The sequence below is a fragment of the Siphateles boraxobius genome, unplaced genomic scaffold (assembly GCF_051911475.1).
Source record: "Siphateles boraxobius isolate OS27281-9 unplaced genomic scaffold, OSU_SipBor_1 41, whole genome shotgun sequence".
NCBI lineage: Eukaryota > Metazoa > Chordata > Actinopteri > Cypriniformes > Leuciscidae > Siphateles > Siphateles boraxobius.
This window is the reverse complement of record NW_027509042.1, coordinates 15,083,662-15,110,878: the sequence shown is the minus strand read 5'-3', so window position 1 is coordinate 15,110,878 and position 27,217 is coordinate 15,083,662. Positions and strand designations below refer to the sequence as shown.

Genomic DNA, 27,217 nt, shown 5'->3' with positions numbered 1-27,217 from the left:
CCCAATGGAAAACAGCTCGAGTAATGGACACTCGTCTCTGAACCAACGTGCACTGGGTCCGAACCAGAGCTCACAAATTTCTTTTTGAGTTCCTGCTGGTAGAGTGGTGAGCATGCACCGGTCAGTCCTAAAGAACACATCTGCGCAATGCCTCTTAATGACGTCCCATAGGCTGCTAAAATTACAGAATCTATTACGAGAGTCCTAATGGTGATTTTAATGAATGAGCTGTATGCCGCTGCCATTAGTTTTATGTTTGAGTGTAAATTTGACACAGTTATTTTAAAACTGCACAAAACAGTACTCAGAGCGGCGGTATGTATACATAAGAATGTCCCCTGTTGTCCAGCATGTAGTTTCATTCCCAGAAATGATTATTGCAAGTATCTTGCACTGACAATAGAATCTCTGTTGTATAACTTACGATTGTATTTAAGTTGGACGATTCTGAAGCACATTTTTCTGTCTAAGAGCAACAGTTTCCTCTCATATCATATTATTTGCCAAACCTCTTGTAATATTTTCAAATTGATAAGCTTTTTTATACACATGGCCACATGCAAATTACAACAAATAAGTGCTGTTAGGTAATATACTTAGGTAAATAATCTACAAATTACTCTGTAGAAAAAATAAAAGCGAAAAAGTAGCCTAATCTAATTTTTTTTAAATGCATGTGTACCAAGGAAGTAATTGATTCAGTTTGTCATTTAAACAATTGAATCAGTGAGTCATTTATGCTGGAACCACCATCGATTCAAACGCAAATTGATAACAACTTGCATGGTTCCGACCTGTTCCAGTGATTCATTGAAAAAAATCCATTTAAAATATTAATTTCCAACCTGCGTTGCTTGTTCTTTATCAGCCAAAAGTCTGTACAGTACACATAATTTTCCCCCAGAAATATTGTTAATAAAAATATAATATGGTAAATATACGGCTCACAGCAGTACCCAACAACAAAAAGAGTAACTTCGCTAATGAAAAGCTAAAAAAAATTTTTTTTTTAAAGTGCTACCAATTTTTTTATTAAATATATTGTAGATAAATCAGTAGTGTTGCTCATTTTAGTGATGATGGTGCGGTCACATTAGTTGAATTTCAGTGAAATTTTGGGGGCAAAAAAGGTCTATTGTCAAAAGTGTGGTGAGGTATAAGTACAGCTCACACAAGTGGAAGTGTGTGTTCAAACGAAATGTATGGCCAAGCAAAACATTTCATAAAATGAAGTGATAAAATCCTTGATTAACATGCATTTGGACAATTCACTTCTCTTTTAAAGGGAACTGGGTTTTCAGGTCCCATTAACAGAGGAAATTAGTGTTTTTCAGATGCCAAAGAGGAATGTGAGACCCTCTAAGAGATCAGATGCATGGGCTTTCCCAGCTAAACAATAGGTCTGGGACATGAGATGTCCGGGTCAAATTTTCAAAAACATTGGGGCTGATTTCAGGAAAATTATAGAGGTTAAATGCATTTACGTTTGACAGATGCTTTTATCCAAAGCGACTTACAGTCATAGTCAGAAATATTGCAACCCAGGCTCATTGGAAATACGTTACTCTGCCTACATTTTTGCAAAACCTGAAATACGTACCTCCACGTACGTTTCCCTGCACTTTTCGAGTGAAAAGTCCACTAGAGGCGCTAAGTGGTATCATTTTTTCTCCGTTCCAGATCAGTGGCGTCATGCCCATTCAAAGGGCAAAGTGCCCATTCAAAGTGCACGTGCCATTTTTTTTGTCACAACTTTATTCCTATTATGCTCCATAATTACCAGAGCCTATAAAGACTCAAATGTATTCTCAGGGATGTGATTTTTCCGGATTAATTGGATTAAAATACATGAATTGGTTATGTCTAAACTGAAAGCAAACTGAGAAAATTGAGAGAAATCTGCTTGTCAAATGCGTGTATATTAGACGCGTCGCGTACAGGTCTTAAAGAGACAGTAGCCCTAATAATAAACATGCAGCCGCTTTTCCTTAAAGGGATAGTAATAAAAATTAAATTCCAAAAATAAAAATTCTGTCATTATTTATTCACTGTAATGTTGTTCCAAACCTATATTAATTTATTTCTTGTGCTGAACACAAAAGAAGATATTTTGAAGAACGTGAGTAACCAGACAGTTGCTGGTCCCCATTGACTTCCATAGCGAAAAATATACTATGGAAATCACTGGGGTACATCAACTGTTTGGTTACCCACATTCTTCCAAATAACTTCAACAGAAGAAAGAAACTTATTCAGGTTTAAAACAACTTGAGAGAGTAAATGATGACAATTAAAGTTTTTGCGAGAACTATCTATTTAATGTTAATAAAACAACAAAATCGGTATATTTTCCTGCTTTTTTGTCCTTAGCCAATCACATGCCTGATTCTTCTGGATGTGTAATAAATCGGTCAGCAGCAGCACGCCCCTTTTTCCTAATATGGTGTGTGTGTATATCAAATCAGCGCTCTAGAATCTTTGCTGTGTATGTTCAAACAACTCACTCGTCTCGCACGTTGAGCTGGCAATGTTTTACAGATGGTCTTGAAGTGGTAAGTGGGCAAAGCAACAAATCGGCATTTAATTAGTTATCGGATGATATTAAAAGGTAGTGGGATTATTTGTGGTTGACCTGGAAATTTGAACTTGATCAAAAAGTTATGGATTTGATATTAGCTGCGAATTCAGAGCATTAACTTAAGTTGTGTCAGTGTAACGTTATCGATATCTAGCCTAGTCTAACCTTCAGAAAACAATTACCTCAGATTGTGCCCCCCCAGAATTTTGGCTTGCATGACGCCCCTGTTCCAGATGGTTAAATAAAGGTCTTAAAAACAATAATATGAGTAATGTACAGACTTCTCAGTAGCCCTATACACTCATTTTAATATAAATTAGGAATTTTTTCCACGCTTTTGAGGTGCCACACAGCCTAGTCGCATGGCAGTTTGTGATATGGTCACGTCATTTAATCTACTGGTTCGTGAGTAAACGTATTTAATCTAACGTTTATTTCGTTATTTTCGTGATATCAGCATTTTTATTTATTTATTTAATTATTTAATTTATTTGTTTACTAATGTAATGCACGATTCTTTCTGCCAGTCGGGCAGCTGTTTAATCGACATTTATTCACGATATCTTATCATGTTTAGGCTTATATATGTATTTATTTTAATGTTATTATTTCGGTCTTATTGCCAGGGAAGCTGGACTGCTTTGCTGTTTATTGATTTAAAAAAAAAAAGTATAAACGACTACACGAATTTTATCCAATATTAAATCACGTTGAAGAAGTCTCCTTCCGAACACATCGCGATATTTGGCATCAGTTCATGTGTGCCAAATGTTGGTAAGTAGCAAAATACACTGTCCTAATAATGTTTGATATAATGTCTTTTCTGATGGTCGAAATGAATCAGATTATCTCATGTTCAGTCACTGCATTATCTGTCATCTCCACGGAGGCTTTGCGTTTCATTGCTTTCTAATTCAAAACAAGGTGATTAAACACTATCTGTCACGTGTCGTGCTACAGGCCTAGACCTTCTATCAGTTAATAATATTCAAATTAGGTTTAAAGTAAGTTAGTACAATTAGTTCCAAAGTGGTATTTGTAGTAGAATCACAGTAAAAACAACACTTACCTTGCTTTTACCACAGTAACCTTAGTTTTACTGTGATAGGTGTGGTACAAGGACAGTAACCACAGAACTTACCATGCTTTTACCACATTATTTGTAGTTTTAATGTGATATTTGTTCTAAATGCATATTAACCACAACACTTACCATGCTTTTACCACATTATTTGTAGTTTTAATGTGATATTTGTTGTAAATGCACAGTAACCACAACACTTACCATGCTTTTACCACAGTAACCTTAGTTTTACTGTGATAGGTGTGGTAAAAGGACAGTAACAAAACTGTCCGTGCTTTTACCTCAGTATTGGTAGTTTTAAAGTGATATTTGTTGTAAATGCATATTAATCACAACACTTATCATGCTTTTAATGGCAAATAATGTAACAAGAAATATTTGTAAGTTAAATCAGTAATTTTTCCATTAAATAATCCGATATGTTTTACATAAAGATATTTTCTTTTCTCTTTTTTTCAGCTGAAAAGACCAAAAGGGCCTTTCGGACTCAGTCAGCTCATTATTGTTTGAGGAGAAGTAAACGGGAGACAAAAAGCTACAAAGGCAAATATTCACAATGGTATGTATGTGTTGGTTTTAACCCTAAATCAAACATTTTATCAAGCATTTGTTGTTTCTTAAACCTTTTCTTACAAAACCCAAAGCCCAATCAGTACAAACATAGTCTCAAAGTCTTAATAATTCACAAGATTTAACAAGTTGTCAAATTCGTACAATACTTGTACATAATCATGCAGCTTTTACTCCTAGTGCTGTCAATGGCTAGTGCCTCAATTCCTGTTCATATTTATCTCCATATTTGTAAATCAGTTGCGCGCGTTCTTGGAAAGTAGTCGGATGTCCCAGACACTGTCAGAAAAGTTTATATTAATTGCATTGTATTCATTAAAATTATTACAATTTGGATCCTGTCTGTTGATGTTCCAATGATACATGATGTCTCTCCACAACTCATAACCTTCCTCTGTTTGCAAGAGCGGAAAAGCTAATTTGACTTGTCACATGACATCAGATACTCGATTATTTTGTCGTAATCAGATCAGTTACACTGCTGATAACTGTCCCGTTTGCATGTAAATCGTGTTATTTTTAAACATGTTTATATGATTATTGCTTGCTATTAAAGACATGCTTGTTTTCATAGAAATGACCACATATCAGTGAGCTTATTACATAAATGCATTTAACATTTAATTATGCAATACTCCTTACAGAAAAATATCCCACAGTTATGGATAAACTCAACCCATCATCAAGTCCTGTGCTGGGCACATTGGGCAACAAGTGTCCTCCAACGTATTCAATCCATGGTCCAGTTCTCCTCATCTTCCCATGGGACACTGACATTCTTCAGTTGTCCGTGAAACATCTGTATCCATGTCTTCCTTGGTCTTCCCTGTCTCCTGCATCCTCCTAGTGGTGTCCACTTCATAACTGTTTTTCTGTTGTGTAGTTTGGGCATGTGTATAGGATGGGTCCAGCGAGGTGCTCCCTTTGCTCTGTCACAGTTTCTGAAATTCTGCATGTGGAGTCCCACTCTTATGATCTCTGATATATGCAGAACCATTATTTAAAATAGTCTTTTATCTTTTTCCATATTGTTAAAGAATTTTGTTTTTCATCTTCATAAACTGTACTTGAGGTCTGCCTAATGCCTTTATCAAATAAGCGTCAGTGCTCTTCAGGAGTTTTGGTAAAGGACATATTCATTGACATCCATTAGTTCTAGTCATGCAGCGACTTCATGGTGCAATAGTCAAATGTATATTTCTGCAAGTGCATATAGCCGGTGTTTGTCCGAACAATTGAAGATAGTGAGAGTGTTCAGGACAACCTTTTGAAACAAGCAATATTTATGGAGTTCTGTTTGGTGCTGAAAGAGTATTACAAAAGATGACACACTTGACAACTGGACATTATTCTGTGAGTTTGTTACCTTTACATTTAGATGGACTTAATGTCTTACATTTAGCTTCATTAAACCTTTAATTACAGTGGTCACTATTTATCCACCATAACTACATCTATGTTATCATTATATGACTACCTGGTTAATGTAATTGTAATACAGGCCTACCTGTGAATGTATTTTATAGAAGCCTTTTCTTGCTGACATTTATAATAATTAACTATTTTAGATTTCCTTTCATTTAGTTACAATAAAAGTGACCAATAATCACAAGGATATAGAATTAAAGTTGAGAATGTAAAATGTTGTGCTTAAGTTCTCACCTATTTGTTCTTTAAAGGGAAGAAACAAATATATTTTCACATAACAAAGTTGAATTTCAACTCGTGGTTTGTAAAAATATAACTTCATCAGTGATTTTTTTAAAGTAACTGTATGTGTCACTATAATAGATTGCCCCTGTATCTGGATTTTATGATTTGTTTACAATTAACTGATTTTTATTCTGTTGTGCAGTAGTTTTGGCACTACATTTGTCTTTAAACAGTTTGACATTAAATATTGTAATTTGCTTTAAAAATTGTGTGCATTCATTATGCTTTTGTTACATTTTGTTATATAATATACTTGATATACTATACATACACTGCAAATGTTAGAAGCACTTTAGTACATGCAATTATCTTTAATTTAAAAAAAAACTGCAAACTACCCTGCCATTGCTTTCTCTTTCAAATGTATGAATCAGTCTAATCAAATAAGCAAATTTGTGTCATGATCATATGAATCCAACGTTTTTGGATGGTAACCACACAAAGGAGTCTTTTTGTTTTTAAATGTGAGTTTTATAATTTAATTAGAATCAATACATATTTAACAGCCCAAATATTAAATATTTAAGGAATCTATCCCTGCAGCCGGAACCAGAAGAGATCTGTCATCATTTACCATAATTGGGCAAGTAAGTGAGACGCATTTGTTCAGCTGGGTTGTTATTGGCTGTGACTTTATCGCAGAACTCGCTGTGATTGGACTATCTTTTAACCCATATAAAACAGCGCTTCATGTTACAAAGTATGTTTTGGTGTTATTATTACGTTAGTTATACATTAAGGTAACTAGAAAGTGTCTCTATGTTGTGAGAAATTTCTCTTTTACCGAGATCCCAACCCTAACCCTAAGCATGTCTGCACATTTCAATGAACTACAGCAAAATGTTTCCTGTTCCATTGATATAATGACAGAGATATGTGGGTAATGTAGTTTAAAACGTTTAGTAATGAAACAGTAAATGTTAAATAAATAATATCTTTAATGGGCAACTGGATATCTAAATTTGTTAATTGTGCAAACCTTTATGATATATATGAGGGATAGGTTGCAATTTGATATTTTACTGTGAGCACTTTTAAAATAACCTTTATGCCAGCTTGCCATATATGTCTGAAAACTGTGCCCAACATTATTTAGCAAACATAGCATAAGCAGTTGTCCTTCATATTGTCTCTTTGATACACTAACCGGACTTTGAGTTACAGCCATTTGAAATGTGCATTCTTTTGCTCTTCTGGGGGCCGTTGCTGGGCCCCTGAGGGTGGATGGGCAGTACAGTCTACACAGATTTTAGATTTTGAACTATTACTATATCACAAGGATAATACACCATTCAGTAAAACAACAAAACAGTGCCAAAATATCCTTTTCACCCCATCTGACTGCTGATTATTTGCCTGATATCAGTAATGTCTATGCTTTCATTTTAAATGCAGTAGTAGATGTACTAGAATGATCAACATGGATCATCTTCAATTATACTTTTAAGTATTTGTAGCAAGATAGCCCACTGCAGCCTCTTGTTATTCACACACCTTCTCTTTATTTCACTGAAAACTGGCATAAATGCAAGTATGTGCAACTTTTGCTGCATTGTTGTCCCAAATATCATTAACCACAACAAAATGTTTATGTCCTAAGTAAACTAATTATGGTAATTAATTATATTTAGTTGTTTTTAAATTATGAACTAAACTAAATAAATGAGAAATTCAAATTTCTTAAATAAAATTCTGTCCCAAACATCACTTTCAATACACAATATTCACCATACTTTATTACACAACACTTTATTTAAGGACACAACATAAAGTTGATAAAGTAGCATAAAGACAAATGAGATTCAAGATAAATAACAATGAGCCTTCAAAAATACATTAATATCATATTAATCCATTCACAACTGCTGAAGCCACACAAATGAGTGCCAGAGAATCATATTCAGTCACCTATGATACAGAAAACAGATTTGATATTGTGTTTGAAAATAATGATTCATTATCACAGCTAAACTGGTTTCTCGCTCTTCCCTGTACGTCTCTATCGTGTTCATATTCTTCTTCCTCATCTAAACAGTTTGTTCAGTTGTGCCCTACAGTATAACTGATGAGCAGAAGATGTGATCACTGATGTGGTGTAGCTTTTTCTCAGAGGAAGAAGTCTCAACATCCCATCGTCAGGCGTTCTCCAGTCCTGCTCTGAAAGTAAAACAAAAAACACAAACAATTCCAATTAAACTGTTTAATGGACAGTCAGGTCAGCTTATGTTCTGCGTTATTTAAAGCTACATTGTGTAAGATTTTCTCCCATATAGCGGTGAAATTGTATAAGACTACCAACTGAATATTACTTTCTAGCCCCTCCCATTCCGAGGGCGTTGTAACTCCTACTGTGGCCGTATTATTATGAGTAATCTCCCCCTCGCATTCGTCACGGTGCCACTAAGTAAAGGCACGAAAGGTGACGCTTGAATTTCCAGGTATGTCCCTCTTTGGCTAATGTATTTTCAAGATGGAGGCGCAACATGGCTGCCACCATTCGAGTGACTCGCTCATATGTATTCTGAATGGCAGATTCTACACTTAGGAGAGTACTTGATTAGTTGGTGGAAGAAATTACACATGAATGAGCACATATAATTTTGAAAGAAAAAAGTGTTTTTTTTGCAAAGAATCAACATAAAAAATGACACAGTGTAGCTTTATTTAAAGCAGTGATGGGCTACTCTGGCCCTCAGCGTCCACTGTCCTGCAGATTTAGCTCCAACCTCAAACCCTCCTGCCTATTGTCTACAAGTAAACCTGAAGACTTTGGTTAAAATGTTCAGATGTGCTCAATTAGGGTTGGAGGTAAACTCTCCACCTCAAAAAGGAGAACGCAAAAGGGCCAGAGTTGTCTGTTCCTTAAATTTACAAAAAGCAGCAGTCAGTACATTATATAATATACACATTGAAGTATTATATACATATATATATATATATATGTATATATATATATATATATATATGTATGTATATAATATTGCAGCGCATAATATAAGCTAAGTACTGAAGAAAAACAGTTTTACCCCTATAAAAATCGAGTGATAATCTGTACAATGTAAAATTGTCAAGATCAAATTATGTAGTACACAGCATTGTTTAAATACAAGACATACCAATGGACTTACGCACCTTTCTGTCTTCTTTGGGCACCAGATGTTTCTTCCTCACCCGAAACAAAGGACTTATTCGATTAGCTTGCGTGGATATAAGGAATGGTCTTCCTTCTCTGCTGTAAAACAAGAAAGTCTCCACTTACTCTATGTGCAATTACTATTGTTCTTGAAAAATACCAATTAACACAGTTATAATTAAGTTAATTTACCATACGATTCAGGGGAGAACATTTGATAAGTAAATACTGATTGAAATATTGTAGAAACTTTACCTGGTAAGGGCTGATCACGGCAAGATTTGCTGCGACTCACTAGTAGATCTTGTGAGGGTTGGTTCCTAAAAGAGCTGTTGAGTTTGATATTGTAGAGCTTTAAAAAAGATAATCCTGCAAAACAGAAAGGAAGGTAATTTTAATACATTACTTGCAAGTAGTCAGTTTATATATAACAGTAGGATTTATTTATGTAAGGAGTGTTGCATAATTATATATTAAAAGCATTTTTATGTAATAAGTTCACTGATATGTGAGCATTTCAATGAATAAAAGTGTGCCTTTAATAGCATGCAATAATCATATGAACTTAAAAAAGTGATTATGATAACATGATATAATATGTTATATGATAACATGTAAAAAAACAACAACATGATTTACATGTAAATGGGACAGTTATCAGCAGTGTAACTGATCTGATTACGACAAAATAATCGAGTATCTGATGTCATGTGACAAATCAAATTAGCTTTTCCACTCTTGCAAACAGAGGAAGGTCATGAGGTGTGGAGAGACATCATGTATCATTGGAAGATCAACAGACAGGGACCAAATTGTAATAATTTTAATGAATACAATGCAATTAATATAAACTTTTCTGACAGTGTATGGGACATCCGACTACTTTCCAAGAACGCGCGCAACTGATTTACAAATATGGAGATAAATATGAACAGGAATTGAGGCACTAGCCATTGACAGCACTAGGAGTAAAAGCTGCATGATTATGTACAAGTATTGTACGAATTTGACAACTTGTTAAATCTTGTGAATTATTAAGACTTTGAGACTATGTTTGTACTGATTGGGCTTTGGGTTTTGTAAGAAAAGGTTTAAGAAACAACAAATGCTTGATAAAATGTTTGATTTAGGGTTAAAACCAACACATACATACCATTGTGAATATTTGCCTTTGTAGCTTTTTGTCTCCCGTTTACTTCTCCTCAAACAATAACGAGCAGACTTTTGGTCCTTTTTGGTCTTTTCAGCTTAAAAAAAGAGAAAAGAAAATATCATTATATATAATATATCGGATTATTTGATGGAAAAATTACTGATTTACCTTACAAATATTTGTTGTTACATTATTAGACATTAAAAGCATGATAAGTGTTGTGATTAATATGCATTTACAACAAATATCACTTTAAAACTATGTGATTCTACTACAAATACCACTTTGGAACTAATTGTACTAACTTACTTTAAACCTAATATGAATATGATTAACTGATAGAAGGTCTAGGCCTGTAGCACGTCACGTGACAGATAGTGTTTAATCACCTTGTTTTGAATTAGAAAGCAATGAAACGCAAAGCCTCCGTGGAGATGACAGATAATGCAGTGACTGAACATGAGCTAATCTGATTCATTTCGACCATCAGAAAATACATTATATCAAACATTATTAGGACAGTGTATTTTCGACTACTTACCAACATCTGGCACACATGAACTGATGCCAAATATCGCGATGTGTTCGGCAGGAGACTTCTTCAACGCGATTTCCTACTGATAAAATTCGCGTAGTCGTTTATACTTTTTTTTTTAAATCAATAAACAGCAAAGCAGTCCAGCTTCCCTGGAAATAAGACCGAAATAATAACATTAAAATAAATACATATATTTAAACATGATAAGATATCGTGAATAAATGTCGATTAAACAGCTTTCTCTGCTCCAGCCCGACTGGCAGAAAGAATCGTGCATTACATTAGTAAAAAAAATAAAACAATAAAAAAATAAAAATGCTGATATCACGAAAATAACTAAATAAACGTGTCAGTATCACGATCCAGTAGATTAAATACCGTGACCATATCACGAACTGCCGTGAGACTAGGCTGTGTGGCACCTCAAAAGCGTGGAAAAAAATCCTAATTAATATAAAAATGAGTGTATAGGCCTACTGAGAAGTCTGAACATTACTGGTATTGTCATTTTTATAACCTTTATTTAACCATCTGGAACGGAGAAAAAATGATACCACTTAGCGCCTCTAGTGGACTTTTCACCCGAATTTCAGGTTTTGCAAAAATGTAGGCAGAGTAACGTATTTCCAATGAGCCTGGGTTGAAATATTGACACCCTTGGTAGATGATCAAATATGACTGTGAAAATAAATATGGATTGTTTATCCTTTTGAGCTTTCATTAAAAAAATCACAAAATAACTACAGTGATGTGAATAAGTTGCCTAAAAAGAGGAATAAAAAATCATCTTTAGGAAATTGATCTTAATGCCTTAATTAGAAAAATGAGGAAATATCCAACATTTAAAGGACACCAATTTTCTTTGTGTATGAATAATGTATCATAAATAAATAAATGTTCTTCCTTAAAATACAGGGTGCATAAGTCAGGACACCTCTATGTTAAATTCCCATAGAGTCAGGCAGACTTTTATTTTTAAAGGCCAGTTATTTCATGGATCCAGGATACTATGCATCCTGATAAAGTTCCCTTGGCCTTTGGAAATAAAATAGACCCACATCATCTCATTCCCTTCACCATTCCTAGAGATTGGCATGGGGTACTTTCCATAAGATCATCTTTCAATGCAAATCATAGACTAACTGAAATAAAACCATGCCAATCTCTAGGTATGGTGAAGGGAATGTGATGATGTGGGTCTATTTTAATTCCAAAGGCCAAGGGAACTTTATCAGGATGCATAGTATCCTGGATCCATGAAATAACTGGCCTTTAAAAATAAAAATCTGCCTGACTCTATGGGAATTTAACATAGGGGTGTCCTGACTTATGCACCCTGTATTTTAACGAAGGACATTTATTTATTTATGATACATTATTCATTCACAAAGAAAATTGGTGTCCTTAAAGGTTGGATTTTTCCTAATTTTTCCTCAATTTCCAAAAGATGATTTTTTATTATCCTTTTAGGCAACTTTAGCATGGGTGTTCAACTTATTCACATCACTGTAATTGTTCATTGAAGTAAAACAATTGAAAGTGGGGAGAAAATCACTTTAAGAAATAAATGTTTTTCTCCAAAACATGTTGGCCAAAATTAATGGCACCCATTCTTATAAGTAAAATATCTCTGAAGGATATTCCCCCTCATACTTAATTTTTTTAGCACACCAGGGTGAAAGAACATGAAATAATCCAGCCATGACTTCCTGCTTCACAGGAGTATAAATATGCAGAAACACAAACACCTTAACTGTCACCGTCCCGCTACCGGGATGCCTAAGTTTACTTCACTATATTACAATTAAATCCTGATCTAATCATGACAAAATTAATATCGAGGGAACATTCTACTCCTTAATAGAAATTTTAGCACTGTTTTTTGTTACAAATCATGTAAGAATGGTAATAGAGGAATTTATGACAAGAGTGCCTCAAAAACTCTCTGACATTTGTCACAAAAAGACGACACACTTCGAAAACACACACTTCGAATAATTGAAATTTTGGTTTTCATGCTAAAAGTTCATACCAAAAAATATAATCTAGTATTTGTCAATAAAAATTTGACAAAACCTTTTCTAATCTTGACAAAACACATTTTGTCAGAAATGTTCCATATTTTGTGACAGAAGTGATATTTGGACAGAAATGTATTAATTTATTATGGCAGAATGCATACAATTAAATGCAATGGAATGTGTGTCATCCGGTGGCTATTTTTTGTATTACACCTAAACAAAATCTTGGGAACTTAAATTTTTGTGATATCAACTTCAAATTTGGAACACAACTTGGTTAGATTTATGGCTTTGATTTTATAGTAGTTCTAGAGTAAAAAAATATTTTGTAAAATATTTATTTTATATAAAAGAAAACATATTAAGTACAGTACATTTGATTTACTGTAAATTTAAACTTCTATAACTTTTTCATACTTTAATTTTCACTGCAATAATCTGCTAAGTGTTTTCTTTAAAACAAGACCAAACTTTGATTCTTTGTAATTCTTGAATTACAACCATTTAAGTTTGAATAGTGCATTTTAATGTCCATTCTCAAAAAGAGGTGAGACAGTTATCCATCACAATGAGTAAAACCAAAGAATATAGTTCTGATGTGCAGCAAAAGATTGTTGAACTTCACAAAATAGAAAGTGGGTGAAAGAAAATAGCTAAAGCATTGAAAATTCCAACATCAGGGAAATATTTTAGAAGTGCTAATCAACGGGAAATGTTAAGAATCTGCTTGGAAGAGGACATATGTCTATTTATATTGTCTTAAAGCTGGGGTATGTGATTTTCTTTTTTGACCATTTTTTCAAAACTACTTGAAATCCTATTCCTGACCCACTTGCTGGCTGTAAATTAGAAGCACTGAAATGAAATTTAAGCAATCATCTGTGGAACGGGCAGGACTCGAAAAACTCCAGCCAATCATTTTCAAGACCGTCTAGAATCATTGGACAGAGAATGAGTCACTCAAACGGTCTTACCATGCCCCCCTCCCCCCACCACCCTCGCGCGCGTGTCCCGTTCGTGCGCATACTTAAAGCTCGTGGCCCAGTCACATGAACTGCAAGTCGCCTCGGTACAGAGAGAGAAGGAGGAGAAGGTATAGTTGCTTCCGTTTGGAAAATGTCAGACAAGACACCATCACAGAAAAGGAAATCTATTTTCGAGAGAGCAATTGCGAACAAAACGGCCGAAAGAGAAAGGTCTAAAACAAGGGTCATTCTAGGCGATGCTTTTCAACGTTGGCGGCAACTGAAGGACCAGGAAGGACTACCAACAGATGCGGCTGTGGCATTTTTTCTGCTTGACAGGTGAGAAGCCGATTATCTTGTAGTCTTTACTGACGATATGCGAACGAGAATTGTAGCTGTTCTAACGTTATAGCCCAGCCATATGTAGAACTAGCTAGCTAAACAACCTGTTTGGGGAGGAAGCTAATGTAAGCGATTGTATCTATGTATGGGCATCTGCGTTTTCGCTCGTGCTTGATTGCACGTCCATGTTTTCGAATGGGTGGAGTCAGAGTAGCATCTGCCTGCAGACACGGAGGCTGCATTTTCAGGACCCCACTTCTAGGACCCTAGGTTTTTAGTGACAACGCCACCTATCGAATTAGAGGACCAGCGAAGATGAATGACATTCAGAGTGTTGAGTATCAAATGCGAATAAATTTTTATTTGTTTAACTTTAAAAACAATTATGATGCATTTCATTGGAAAGTTAACGTTGCCAACGTGCTGGTGATTTGCTAAACAGTCTTGAATGCATAGCCATCATATATTAGCCTCTAATGCTGGAAAATGAATTGTTAGCACGTTCATTTAACGGAACTGTTGCATGATAAGCCTGTGTTGACTTATTTACAGCACAATAAACTGTAGCATGTTTGTTCTGAAAGCTTGTTTATTACTCATTGTTTTTCCATTTTAATTCAGTTAAAATAATCTTAATGTTTTCACTGTCACCTGCTCACAGTCAGCCTGTTTAACGTTACCCACAATACATGTTATGTGTACGTCTCTTCATTTTGACATGGTTTTATAAAGTTGGTTGAGACATATGACATTTTAATAGTCAGACATATCCGAGAGGCCATTATAATAATTGAAATCCCACGTGTTAGATTGTGTCATTTACTGTATTCTGTACTCTATATGAAGTGCTATCAAGGAAACAGCTCAGGGTAGGCAATAGTGTGGCAAAAGATAAATAAATAAATTGGTTAAGCACTAGGCTTAGGCCAAATTTATGTCTATTTATTTATATGAAATTAACTTAAAAATGTTTTTCAAGAAACGACATGAGTGTTTAGAACCTTTGTTCCGAGAACATCAAAATCATTTTTTTTTTCAAATCTTTGAACAGTATGCAATAATTGTATTATGAAAATTAATTGGTATGGAGATTGATATCATTATTTTTATCATTATCATTACTCTGTGGTAACTAAGGTCTTTTAAATATGAAATTTAAAATTAGAGAGTAGAACATGGTCAACTAAATGTTCCTTATTTAAATCACTTCTCTTTCTCTCTCTTAGGAGTCAGTGATGATGTTGTCCATGTGTTTGTCCATCCATTGAAGTTCTGTCTATGTGGTTCAGGTCATGATCAAATTTGTTTTTTTGTGTGTTCAAGTTCAGTGGTTATATATTATTTTGTAAAATATTTTGTGTGTTCAATTTCAGTTTTTATATATTATTTTGTAAAATATTTTGTGTGTTCAATTTCAGTTATATATTATTTTGTAAAATATTTTGTGTGTTCAAGTTCAGGTGTTTTATATTATTTTGTAAAATACAAAATCTTAAATCTACCCCCAGAGTCATCCTTGTCTTCCCTCTGTACTTGAAAATGTGGCCCATAGTGACTGAAAAGACTATAAAATGATTCCTTGTTTATTTTACTTGAGTTATTATATGCTACTTAGACCCAATAATTTCTCAACATTCCTAGGAACCTGGTTTAATTGCAATAAAGAAAGTAGTATTTGGGTGTAATAAAACTTGAAAGAAAAAAAAACACTCTAATGTAGTTAAAACTGGGTGGAAATATTGCATTGGTGGCACTTTTTTCGGTCCTCCAAAACTAGGGTCCTGGAAATGCGTTCCTGGGACTGCGGTTCTCCGACTCGGTAGGTGGCGCTGTCACAAAAAACTAGGGTCTTAGAAATGCGGTCCTAGAGGTGGGGTCCTGAAAATGCAGCCTCCGGGACTGCAGACAGATAATATTGAGCGTTGCAGGAGAAGTAGGTAGGACCTTATGAGTTGTGTATTTTCAAAATCTGCCGGCCGTTTTGCAAATCACATACCTCACCTTTAATGTGTGGCGAGGAGGAGAGTTTGAGTGGCCAAAGACAAGGATCACACGAGAACTGTAGAAAATGATTTAGTCTTGGGGTCAGAAAGCCTAATTTAAAAAAAAAAAAAATATTAAAACTCCAGCATATTTAGTCATCAGACACAGACTTCAAATGTGACCAGGTTAAATGGTCAGATAAAACAAAAAATGTAGCTTTTTGGCAGCAAACCCACCAGATGGGTTTGGTGCAAACAAGGATAAAAAGTACCCCATGTCCAAAGTTAAATATACCGCTGGATCTTTAATGTTGTGGGCCTATTTTTTTGCTGGAGGTCCTGGATATCTTGTTTAGATACATGGTATCATGGATTCTATCAAATTCCAACAGATAAAAAATCTCTGCCAGAAATCTTATAATGGGCCGTGTGGTTGGACCTTCAATCAGGACAATGATCCAAAACAAACATGGCCTTCCTAGTCCCCTGACCTGAACCCTATAGAAAATAATGGGGTGAAGAACTTAAGAGGAGGAGCACCAACATGGATCTGGGAATTTGAAGGGTCTGGAGATATTCTGTATGAAGAAATAGTCTATGATCTCTTGCCAGGTGTTCTCAAACACATCAGGCATTAGAGGAGAAAACTCAGAGCTGTTATCTTGGCAAAAGGAGGTTGAAAAAAGTATTTAATAAAATAACAGGGTGCCATTAATTGTGGCCAATGTGTATTGGGAGGAAATATTTATTTCATAAAGAGATTACCCCCATTCTCAATTATTTTACTTCAATGAAATATTAGATTTTTGTGATTATTTTTTTTATAAAATATCAAAAGGATTAACAATGCAAATTTATTTTCACAGGCTTCTTTGCTGTTTTACCAAGGGTGCCCATAATTCTGACCATGTATATTGCATTCAAGGTATACATTTAATCAATTCATGCATTCCCTGACTCAAACCCATGACCTTGGTGTTGCAATCAAAAAAGCCTGTAAGAGAGACAGAGAGAGAAAGTCAAATAATGGTTTTAAATGCCGGTTGCTGCCAGACGCTCTCATGCAAAGAGCAATAACAGCAATTTAAGTGCCAAACACGGACACCTTGACCATTCGTGACTCCTATAAGAAAAACTGTCCATTGTTGTCGAGCTCATGTTGTTTTTTCCTGTTAAACAGAGTGAAGCCATCGCAGCTGTACTCGTACTTGTCAAGTGCTGTTTCTCTATTCTTCCTTTCCTCTTAATTTTTTTTGCACACATGACAAATCTTCAGAACAGTAACAAAGTTGAGAGCTTTAACACTTAATTATTACTTATTTTAAAATATAATTAAAACTCTTTAATTAATTCGACATGTTAAAAATGGTTAAATGTAAAATATAGTTCAAATGTAAATTTTATAAATATTAGTATTATGTAAATATTAAAATATAAATATAGTTAAATACAGTTCAAATGTGTGATCAATTTGCATGAAATGTATACATTATTTGCATAATGTAATAATAATAATAATAATAATAATGCATAACATAGTATGTAAAGAATTCTGTCTGTTTTATATATGATAAATAAACACTTATATTTACATGGAGTTTATGTCAACAAACAATGCAGTCCGTGTAATGTTGTAAACTGTACAAATCCTATAAAAACATTCTTTCAATATAAATTTGACATGAAGTACGATAGTGTCTGAGAACTAAACTGACCACCAACTGCACTGAAGACTTCAGGTTAAGATCATTTATTTGTGCCATCAGTTCAAATGTCACCTGCAAGGTGATAGAGAAGAAGCAGTGATCCATTCGACATTTAGTTACAAATTAACTTTCTCTGAGAATGGCATGCTAAAGACACACCTCCCGCAACCTTTGCACAACCTACCTGCCATTTCCTTAATCTTGGAAATGGCTAAAAAAATGAACCTGTCCATGATAAAATGTGACTTCTGAAGAGAAAAAAACATCAGTTTTGACATATTCTTAATAACCGGAAGAGCCAAATCCCAGGTTAGTTGCCGCTCTATGCTCTTTTTCACTGAATTCTGATGTTTACATTCATCATTATGTATGTATATGTTTGTTATAGCTTGTAACATGACAATAGCATTGCAAAGTCCCATGTGTGCCAAATCTCTTTGGCACATTGGAGCAGGAGGACAATATCTTAATACATAATTCTAGGTTGCTGGTTTAATGTTAAATGTTTTCACATTCTTATCAACCCTCATGTTATTACATTCTGTTGTCAACCACAACATGGCAACTGCAAGGGAAGGTAAGGTGGACTATTATGGGAATCAATATAGTTAGCCGCACCTATTTGCTAAACTGACGGATAAGACTTTACTATATTGTCTAATGTATCACAGGAAAATTTGAAAAGGTAGGCTTCATCCAACTCCTATTCTGTTGTTATATTGTGTATTGCAATAATGCTAATTTTAAAAAGGCATATATTAAGGATAAACGCAAACATAGAAATTGTAAAAAAAAAAAATCTAAAATTGCAGGAACTTGATGCAGGTTGTAATTTAACTGATAGGTCAAAAGCTGTGTTGAACAGCATAGTTTACTCTCTCTTTTAAATGTGACAACAACAATGCAAAGTTGTTAGTGCCAGTGTAATAAGTAACAAACAACACAATACTATGGGGAGGGTTGTATGTAGTGTATACATGATCTGGGGGAGGTCAAGTGAAAGACTCATTTTTGTGGAGTGTTTGTTTGAACTCATACAGTGAGATCTGAGAAAGCATCTGGGAGCTGTTAATTTACAAGTAGCGTAAGAAGATAAAGGACAAGTCGAGATCCAAGCAGTTACTTCTACCACACCTTTTCTGAACTTATCTTTCTCGCTTTTATAATGAGACACACATACAGACACTTCCTTTTGGCTGGCTTTTAGATCCTGCAGGTATGCTGTTACGGGGGCGTCCTGAGAAAGGAAGAGATAAAAGCAGCTCCAGTGGAGTGTTTACGGCCAGCACTGCTGAAATGAATAGTGGGAGAGTAAGGGAGTGAGAGGAAGGGCCCCTATAAAAAATGATTGAACCCTCTATGAAAAGCAGCCGCTGTGGAAGTCACAAGGAGATAAGCAGGAAATGCTGAGAGCCATGTTCCATCTGAACATAATAAAGCACTCTTTTTTTTTCATACATATGCAGTACATAACACAACTTTAATGTTTTGGTCAATTGGTTGCTAATTCATATGTTCTCATTTGTATGTTTTCGTACAATTTGATTATGCCCCACTGGCAGGGTTTAAGGGTGACCAATCATGCTTACTTTTTTTTTCTAAAAATGAATCACACACTGTACGAATTCATACAAAATCAGCATCTCGTAAAATAGTCATGGTTTTTAATGCGATGTGTGTTGTGTGTTGTTTCGTTTTAGAAGGGTGTTTACATGACATCGTTTTCAACTAAAAACAGATTTTTTTAATGCATTTTGGCTGTTCATTTACGTATTCGTATTGGGGGCCTGAAAACACAAACTTTTGAAAATGGGTTTCAAAGTGCAAGTTTTTAAAAACAGTACCTTTATTGTTTCCATGTAAACTACACAAACGCGAATTTGTGAAAACGGTGACGTTATACACATGCGTATTACATGTTCAGTCTATAGGTGCGTAGTCATAATACATAATATTAATACATAACGCATAATACAGCGTTTTAGTTGTTTTCATGGAAGGGGGATTGTTTTGACATTGGTGTTGTCTGTACGTGAAAAATGCAAAGGAAAAACTTTTCCATTTTTAGTACATCGTCGTGTAAACGCACCCTTAGTTATCATTGTCTTTGTCATTGCCTGAGTTCTAGTCATTCATTTGTTGTCCAAGTTTCTAATTAGTCCTCACCTGTTCCCTGTTCTGTTGATTACCTTCCTTATGTATTTAAATACTCTGTCTTCCTCAGTTCATGGTCTCTCGTTAAACATTACCTTTGTGGTTCTTATGGTGTTATTGCTCTTCATGTTTACTACAAATGTATTCATTGTTCATTCTGCGTCACGCATCATTCTATACAGTCAACACATGATAATCGGGTTGTTTATTCTTCTTTAGTAAAAAAAAATTGTATTTTAGTGTATCACAAATTTAAAATGGCAGTTAATCTTTCATTTCCAGGAAATTTTATTTAAGAGACAGTAGTGAAAATCATTATTGGATTTATGTTTGATTTTTGATCTTACATATTTGCAATCATTAACTACCCAGATTTGTTTTTGTGTTATTTAACTGGTCATTTGAACAAGTTCCTTGAAATGCATTGTAGCAGAACACATTGACTTTATTGTTTTGTACAGCCCTTTTTATACCTTATTATGTGACAGTTGCAGCATTCTGTGGTTAAATATGTTTGCATAATGTTAACTAAACTTTACAATTGACCATTGTCCTATACAGTCAGTTTCCTGAATAGCTGGTGTTAGTTTCATGTCTCTGGTATCACTCTTTCTTCACAAATCATAATAATAACAAACAAATATATATTTAATGTCCATTTATTTATTTATTTGCTAAAAAGTGAAATAATGTGTAAAATATACCAATTCAGGCTGATAAAAATAATGCTTTGTGTTCTAATCGACCCATTCAGGGATTTTTTGGCACAACTGACTGTGATTCCTTACATAGTGCTACACTGTATACTGTCTTGTTGTTTACATTGTGTGTCTCATACTGTATATGATGTTGTTGTTTGCAGTAGGGTTTATGCTGAGTCTTGTGGTGGGGTATTAAATGTGTCAGCATGTAAGAGTTCCTGATTATTGGTGTCGTAGATTTTTCCCTAAACCCAAATATGTACCTGGAACCTAATTACCTTCGTAAATAAATTTATCTGGGGTGTCCAGTCAACACCCAAGCGTCTACACGTCGACACTTAATACATATATGGGGCATGTACTCGTCAACACCCAAGCGTCTCCAAAGTGACACTTAACCAAGCGTCTCCAAATCACACTTAATAACCTTTATACTCTAGCTCCTGCGTCTTCCGTCGACAACTGGCCGAGTTCCCTAACTCTAACTTACTTGCTTCCCTAAACTGACCTGCTGTACAGCAGTAATTTCAGACAGACTCCAGAAAATGTCCTTTAAATGCTTTAATCACGGCCGGAAGAGTACTCGAGCAATTCCCAGAGCATCTCTCCCAAGAAGAAGCTTTCAGCTAGGCCGGAGGATCTCAGACAAATTCCATCGAGAATCCCATCAGTAGAAATCACTAATACAACAGTATTTTTTAGTATGGGGGTATGGCAAAATGACATGATACATTACATAATTTCTCTATAATTTAATTGGTTTTTCATTACTTCATAATCACAAGTTTTCAAACCTAGACATCTGTCTAGTTTCATTTCCCATACATGTTATTTATACACATTTTTCAACTAAAGGCGAAACATACATTTCAAATTCAAGTGTTAGATGTTAAATAAGGTTAGATGCTAGAAACATGGTTAGTTTAATATACAATGTAAAATTTCCACCACATTGGTGAATTAAAATTTTCAAAAATGAGTGAAAATGTTGCAATTAACAATATGCTGCAAGGTCATAGAAGTTTACACAGTCACATTCTTTTTAAAATAATAATAATAATAAAATATTAACAATGTATATTAATTGAATTTATACATTAGCCTATATTAATATTTTTTTTTTAGAAAGAATAAAAAACACTTTCACAGTCAACCTTGACTACCCATTAAAACAAAATAATTAGTGATGTCAAATTGATTAATTGCATAACATAAAAGTTTTTGTTTATATGATGTGTGTTTGTGTGTATGTGTGAGAATGTATGTATATATATATATATATACCAAATGAGTGAGTAAACCCCTCACATTTCAGCAAACATTTTAGTATATCTTTTCAAGGGACAATACTAGAAACGAAACTTGGATATATTTTAGAGTAGTCAATGTGCTGCTTGTATAGAAGTATATATTTACTGTCCTCTGAAAATAACTCAACATACACCCATATTGTCAAAATAGCTGGCAACAAAAGTGAGTACACCGTAAGTGATAATAGCTGTACGTCGTTTAACCATGCAAAGCCACATGTCCTCATCATTTTCATGTTTTTGTCTGCTTGACAGGACCACACAAATTTGTGTATCTTGTTTTAGAGCAGTTCAAATTTGTGCTTTGAGTACAATTGTCTCATACTGACCACTGGATGTTCATATAGGTTTATAGCATGACCTATGGTATAAGAAGATTGGTAACACCCTGAAACTGAGTTACAGTACAGGCCAGGATCATACAGTTGTTTTCCAAGATGTTTTCCACTTGGAACAGGCCTCGTGAGGGTCAATCAAAGAAGTTGAGTCCTCGTGCTGTGCGTCAGGTGCAGAAGCTGGCTTCAAAAAACATTGGTATGAGTGTATGTCTCCCTCATCAGACACACCTAATTCAAGTCTTGCAGTCTGTACTAATTAGCTGATAAGTTGAATCAGGTGTGTTAGGTGAGGGAGACTTGCAAAATGTGCAGTGTGTCGAGAGGTCCCTAGGACAGGTTTGAGAACCACTGCTTTAGAGGTTGCAGAAGCGGAATATCAGCTTGTCAGTGCTCAGACCATACGCCGCACACAGCAACAAGTCAGTTTGCATGGCCGTTGTCCCAGAAGGAAGCCTCTTCTGAAGCTGGCTCACAAGAAAGCCCGCAAACAGTTTGCTGAAAGCAACCTGTCCAAGAGCCTGAATTACTGGAAACATGTCCTGTGGTCTCATGAGACTAAGATAAACTTGTTTGGCTCAGATGCTGTCTAGCATGTGTGGCGACGCCCTGGTGAGGAGTACCTAGAAAATTGTGTCTTGCAGTGAAGCATGGTGGTGGTATCATCATGGTCTGAGGCTGCATGAGTGCTGCTGGTACTGGGGAGCTGAGCTTCATTGAGGGAAACATGCATTCCAACATGTACTGTGCATTCTGAGGCAGAACATGATGCCCTCCCTTTAGAAACTCTGCTGAACGGCATGATAACGACAACAAAAACACCCTCAAGATGACAACTGCCTTGCTGAGGAAGCTGAAGGTGATGGAGTGGCCAAGTATTTCTCCAGACCTGAATGCCTATTGAGCACCTGCGGTGATCCTCAAGTGGAAGGTGGAGAGGCGCCATGTGTCTAACATCCAACAGCACCATAATGTCTTTATGGAGGAGTGGAAGAGGATCCCAGCAACAGCCTGTGCAGCTCTGGTGAACTCATGCCTAGGAGGATTAAGGCAGTGCTAGATAACAATGGTGCTCAAACAAAATATTGACACTTTCGACACAGTTTTGACATGTTCACTGGTTTAATCACTTTTGTTGCCAGCTATTTTGACAATATGGGTGTATGTTGAGTTATTTTCAGAGGACAGTAAATATATACTGCTATACAAGCAGCACATTGACTACTCTAAAATATATCCAAGTTTCATTTCTATAGTATTGTCCCTTGAGAAGATATACTTAAATGTTTGCTGAAATGTGAGGGGTGTAGGCTACTCACTTATGTTAGATACTGTGTATATATATATATATATTAGTAATGTCAATTACTATTAATCACAATTAATCGATTCTAACATAAAAGTTTTTGTTTATATAATGTGTGTGTGTGTGTATATATATATATATATATTCATAATTTTTTTTATATTTACGTGTGTGTGCACAAATCATATGTATACATATATAAAAATGTGTGTATATGTATATATATATACACACAAACACAGACACACACACACATATATATATATATATATATATATATATATATATATATAACATATACACACATTTTATATAAACAGAAACTTTTGTTAAATGCAATTAATTGCAATTAATCATTTTGACAGCACTAATGTATACATATATGTGTGTGTGTTAGTGTGTGTGTAGTATAATAATATATACACACCCATATTTTATATAAACACAAACATTTATGTTGGATGCGATTAATCAATTTGACAGCACTAAAAAAGATGATGTTGTATATTTATAAAGTTGCAGAAGAACTTAAACTCTAGCAGTACTAAACCCCACTTCTGTGGTTGCTATTAAATTGTGATTTCTACAGGAAGCAGGAAAACATGGGGTCTGCTGCACACACAGTGTGTGTGCTCCTGTGTTTTTGGGTCTCAGGATCATGCTACACACTCCAGACCGTGGGCCCATGTACGGTCAAAAGAGAGATGGTGAGGAAAAACAACACACACTCTGGCCTCTTTTGTTCCCAAGCCAGAGCAAGTGCTGCTACATCAGGAGTATCCTGTTTGTAGGCACTTGTTTCCTGTTTTTGGTGACAGAGGTTTACTCAGTCTGTAAGTAGTTTATCTCGTGAGAAAATAAAAGCCTTGTTTCTTATTTGAAATGACAAGTGGGTAATCTTCTCTTTTTTTTCCTTTTAAACCTTCAACAGGGCAAAATTACATTTTATGTAAATGCAGTTTTTATATTCATATGTCTAATAGGCCTACTATTTCATTGCACAAGACTGTTTGGTGCTAAAGAAGTACGTTTCACAACCGTATCATTCTTAATTCTTTCTCCAGGCTGCATTTGACTGCAGTGGGAAAACACTTACGTCGGTACCACAGCACATCTGGATGAATGTGACCGAGTTGGATCTGTCTGACAATCTGTTAGACTTAACCCACAGTGACAGCTTCAAGCGCTTGAACCTCTTCAGCCACTTGCTCAAACTGAACCTATCAGGCAACTACCTCCCCCTACTGTTAAAAGAACATCTTTACAGCCTTTCTTCTCTTGAAGTACTAGATCTGAGTAGGTGCAAACTGGCCACAGTGGAGGCAAACGCTCTGACTAGCCTCTCCAGTTTACAGATGCTCTTCCTGGGGAACATTGCATCTGCTGCAGTTCAAGACCTGACACTGAACCAGTTTGTTCAACTCAGAGGAGAACTGAATAACAGACAGGAAGTGAGAAACAGACTAAAGATGATCAGAAACACAAAACACATGACACAGGATCACCACAATGATGGTATGAAAACTATGGTCTTCTGTTTATTTTGTTCGTTACTTGGGTCAGCGACGTATATCGTCTAGTTTCTTTTCCTTATGAATACTCTTTGATTTCATGTTGTTCACATATGGATTTTATACCATTTTCAAGAAAAGGTTTAATAACCAATAAGTAAATTGTAATAATTATCCTTATCATTATTTTCAAAAAAAAAATTTAAATATTGAATGATTGAATTCATAAAACATTGTTGTTATCATGAATTTGAAATTCATAAACATGATTAAATTTTTTGGCAAGTCATCCGAAATGACATTTAACAATCTGAGCTTACCTTGCCTTGTTATAAAAATGTAAAATTATCTGATATTTTAAAACTTACTGACATTGACAAACAGTCGCATAGTCCTAGTTTTATCCTTTTTTACCTACCACATTGCACCACGTTGTCTACATCGGTGGATAAAGTTTTTCAATTTCTTAATATGCAGTGAAGTAATTCCCTATAAAATAAATATAGCCTGCAAGATTATGCCAAACTACTTAATAATGTTTTCTTTCTTTTTTTTCTCAATTATCACGGTATCACGACCGATATATCACCCTGACATTTTTGCCCCTTCCAAAATAATACCATTTAAATTCATTTTAAAACAATTCATCATAAACAACGTGTATTCCAGAAATTATGAGTGAATTGCATTTTTGCAATGTTGGACTAAATTCAATCAAAAAATGAAGGCAACCCAGTCACATCTTACAGTCATTTCTTAGTGACATACATTTTCTCTGCATTAACTACACATGGACAAAAATATCTATTTGAGTGCCCCAAGACATTTCTTCTTTATTGAGGTATGGAAATGGACATTCACTATCATTTCAAAATTATTTATTTTTCTCATGGCAGAATATTCAAAGGATGTCAAACGTGGAGCCTTCCTCCGCAAACTACTCACAGCGAGAACATATAGGACTATGGATATTACGAATACAACCTCAAACGCTACAAATAATGGTCAAAATCTTTTTTCCTTTATTAATGTAGATTATTACCTGTGATTTCCTTTTTAATTCATACATACAGCTGTGACTCAGCTAACCATTATAAATACCTTCTTTTTTCAGACTCAAAGGCCACTGATGATCCCAAAACCTCTTCAGAGAGCTGGAAGGTCCTTGTGGCTGTTCTGGTGTCAGCTATCACCCTCTCCGTTCTTATCGCTGTGATGGCTAAATGCAAAGTCGTGCACAAGTATCTGGCAAGCTACAGACACTCCAGACTCAGCGAAGTAGATGGCACGAGTCAGTGTGACCCTGCCAACTTTGAGGTGGGATTCTCGACCCACGGTGGCCCAGGGACTCGCGCAGCTGCACATACTGATGACATCGAAGAGGATGACGATGGGTTTATTGAAGATAACTACATTCAAGCAAGTGAGAATGAGAGAGCCACAAGAGCAGCATCACTGACTGATGATGATGATGAGGATGAGATTGAATTTAGTATTGGTTAACCACATTAAGTCTAATCTTACTTTCGTAAACTATTCATTGAATAATTAATTGAAAAAACTAATAGTGTCAATATTTGAACACTTAAGCCACATTAAAAGACGTATGACACTGAGAACCATTAAAAAGCCACTTGGTGTAATATCTTATATCTAATGCAATGAAATTCATAATTTTTTTATTTAGATGTCCAAATAGTTTCTAGGGACACTTTATGAAAGTATTTGAAAATGCATAAATCAAAGTTTAAAATTTACATTTGAATGTAGGCCTTAATATGTTAAGCATTTTATACAATATTTGTTAACATTATTAATGAAAGTTATTATACAACTTTATTTTAAATCATAATAATTAACGTTTAATGATTTGTCCTTCTTGAATTTGCATTTCTATTAATTCCGTTCTGGAAAATATACATTTTGTTTCTTGTATGTTTCATTTTATTTCTGAATTAAAAAAAATTCTCCAATGTTCTTCTTTTATTGGCCACTGGGCGCGGGCAATATCTATATTGCCTATATATTAATGATTATAATTTTATTACAGTTTATAAATGGCCTTATATATAAGACAAATTAAACATGAAATGGCATTCAAATTATCCTAAACTA

General features: G+C 34.9%; 1 protein-coding gene across 1 annotated transcript; it reads left to right on the top strand.

Moving 5' to 3' along the window:
- The first annotated feature begins 17,964 nt into the window (after window positions 1-17,964).
- Window positions 17,965-27,075, top strand: cunh1orf210 (chromosome unknown C1orf210 homolog). The gene is made up of 5 exons (XM_077198542.1): window positions 17,965-18,094; window positions 24,181-24,298; window positions 24,656-25,106; window positions 25,999-26,106; window positions 26,217-27,075. Exons 2-5 carry the CDS (start codon window positions 24,194-24,196, stop codon window positions 26,603-26,605), a joined length of 1,053 nt encoding a protein of 350 aa, XP_077054657.1. The 5' UTR covers window positions 17,965-18,094; window positions 24,181-24,193; the 3' UTR covers window positions 26,606-27,075.
- Window positions 27,076-27,217: the final 142 nt, after the last annotated feature.

Coding starts and splice junctions, on each gene's coding strand:
- cunh1orf210 (XM_077198542.1), top strand. CDS start 24,194: ATGGGGTCTGCTGCACACACAGTGTGTGTGCTCCTGTGTTTTTGGGTC. Junction 24,299..24,655: donor GTACGGTCAAAAGAGAGATG/GTGAGGAAAAAC, acceptor TTCTTTCTCCAG/GCTGCATTTGACTGCAGTGG. Junction 26,107..26,216: donor CTCAAACGCTACAAATAATG/GTCAAAATCTTT, acceptor TTCTTTTTTCAG/ACTCAAAGGCCACTGATGAT.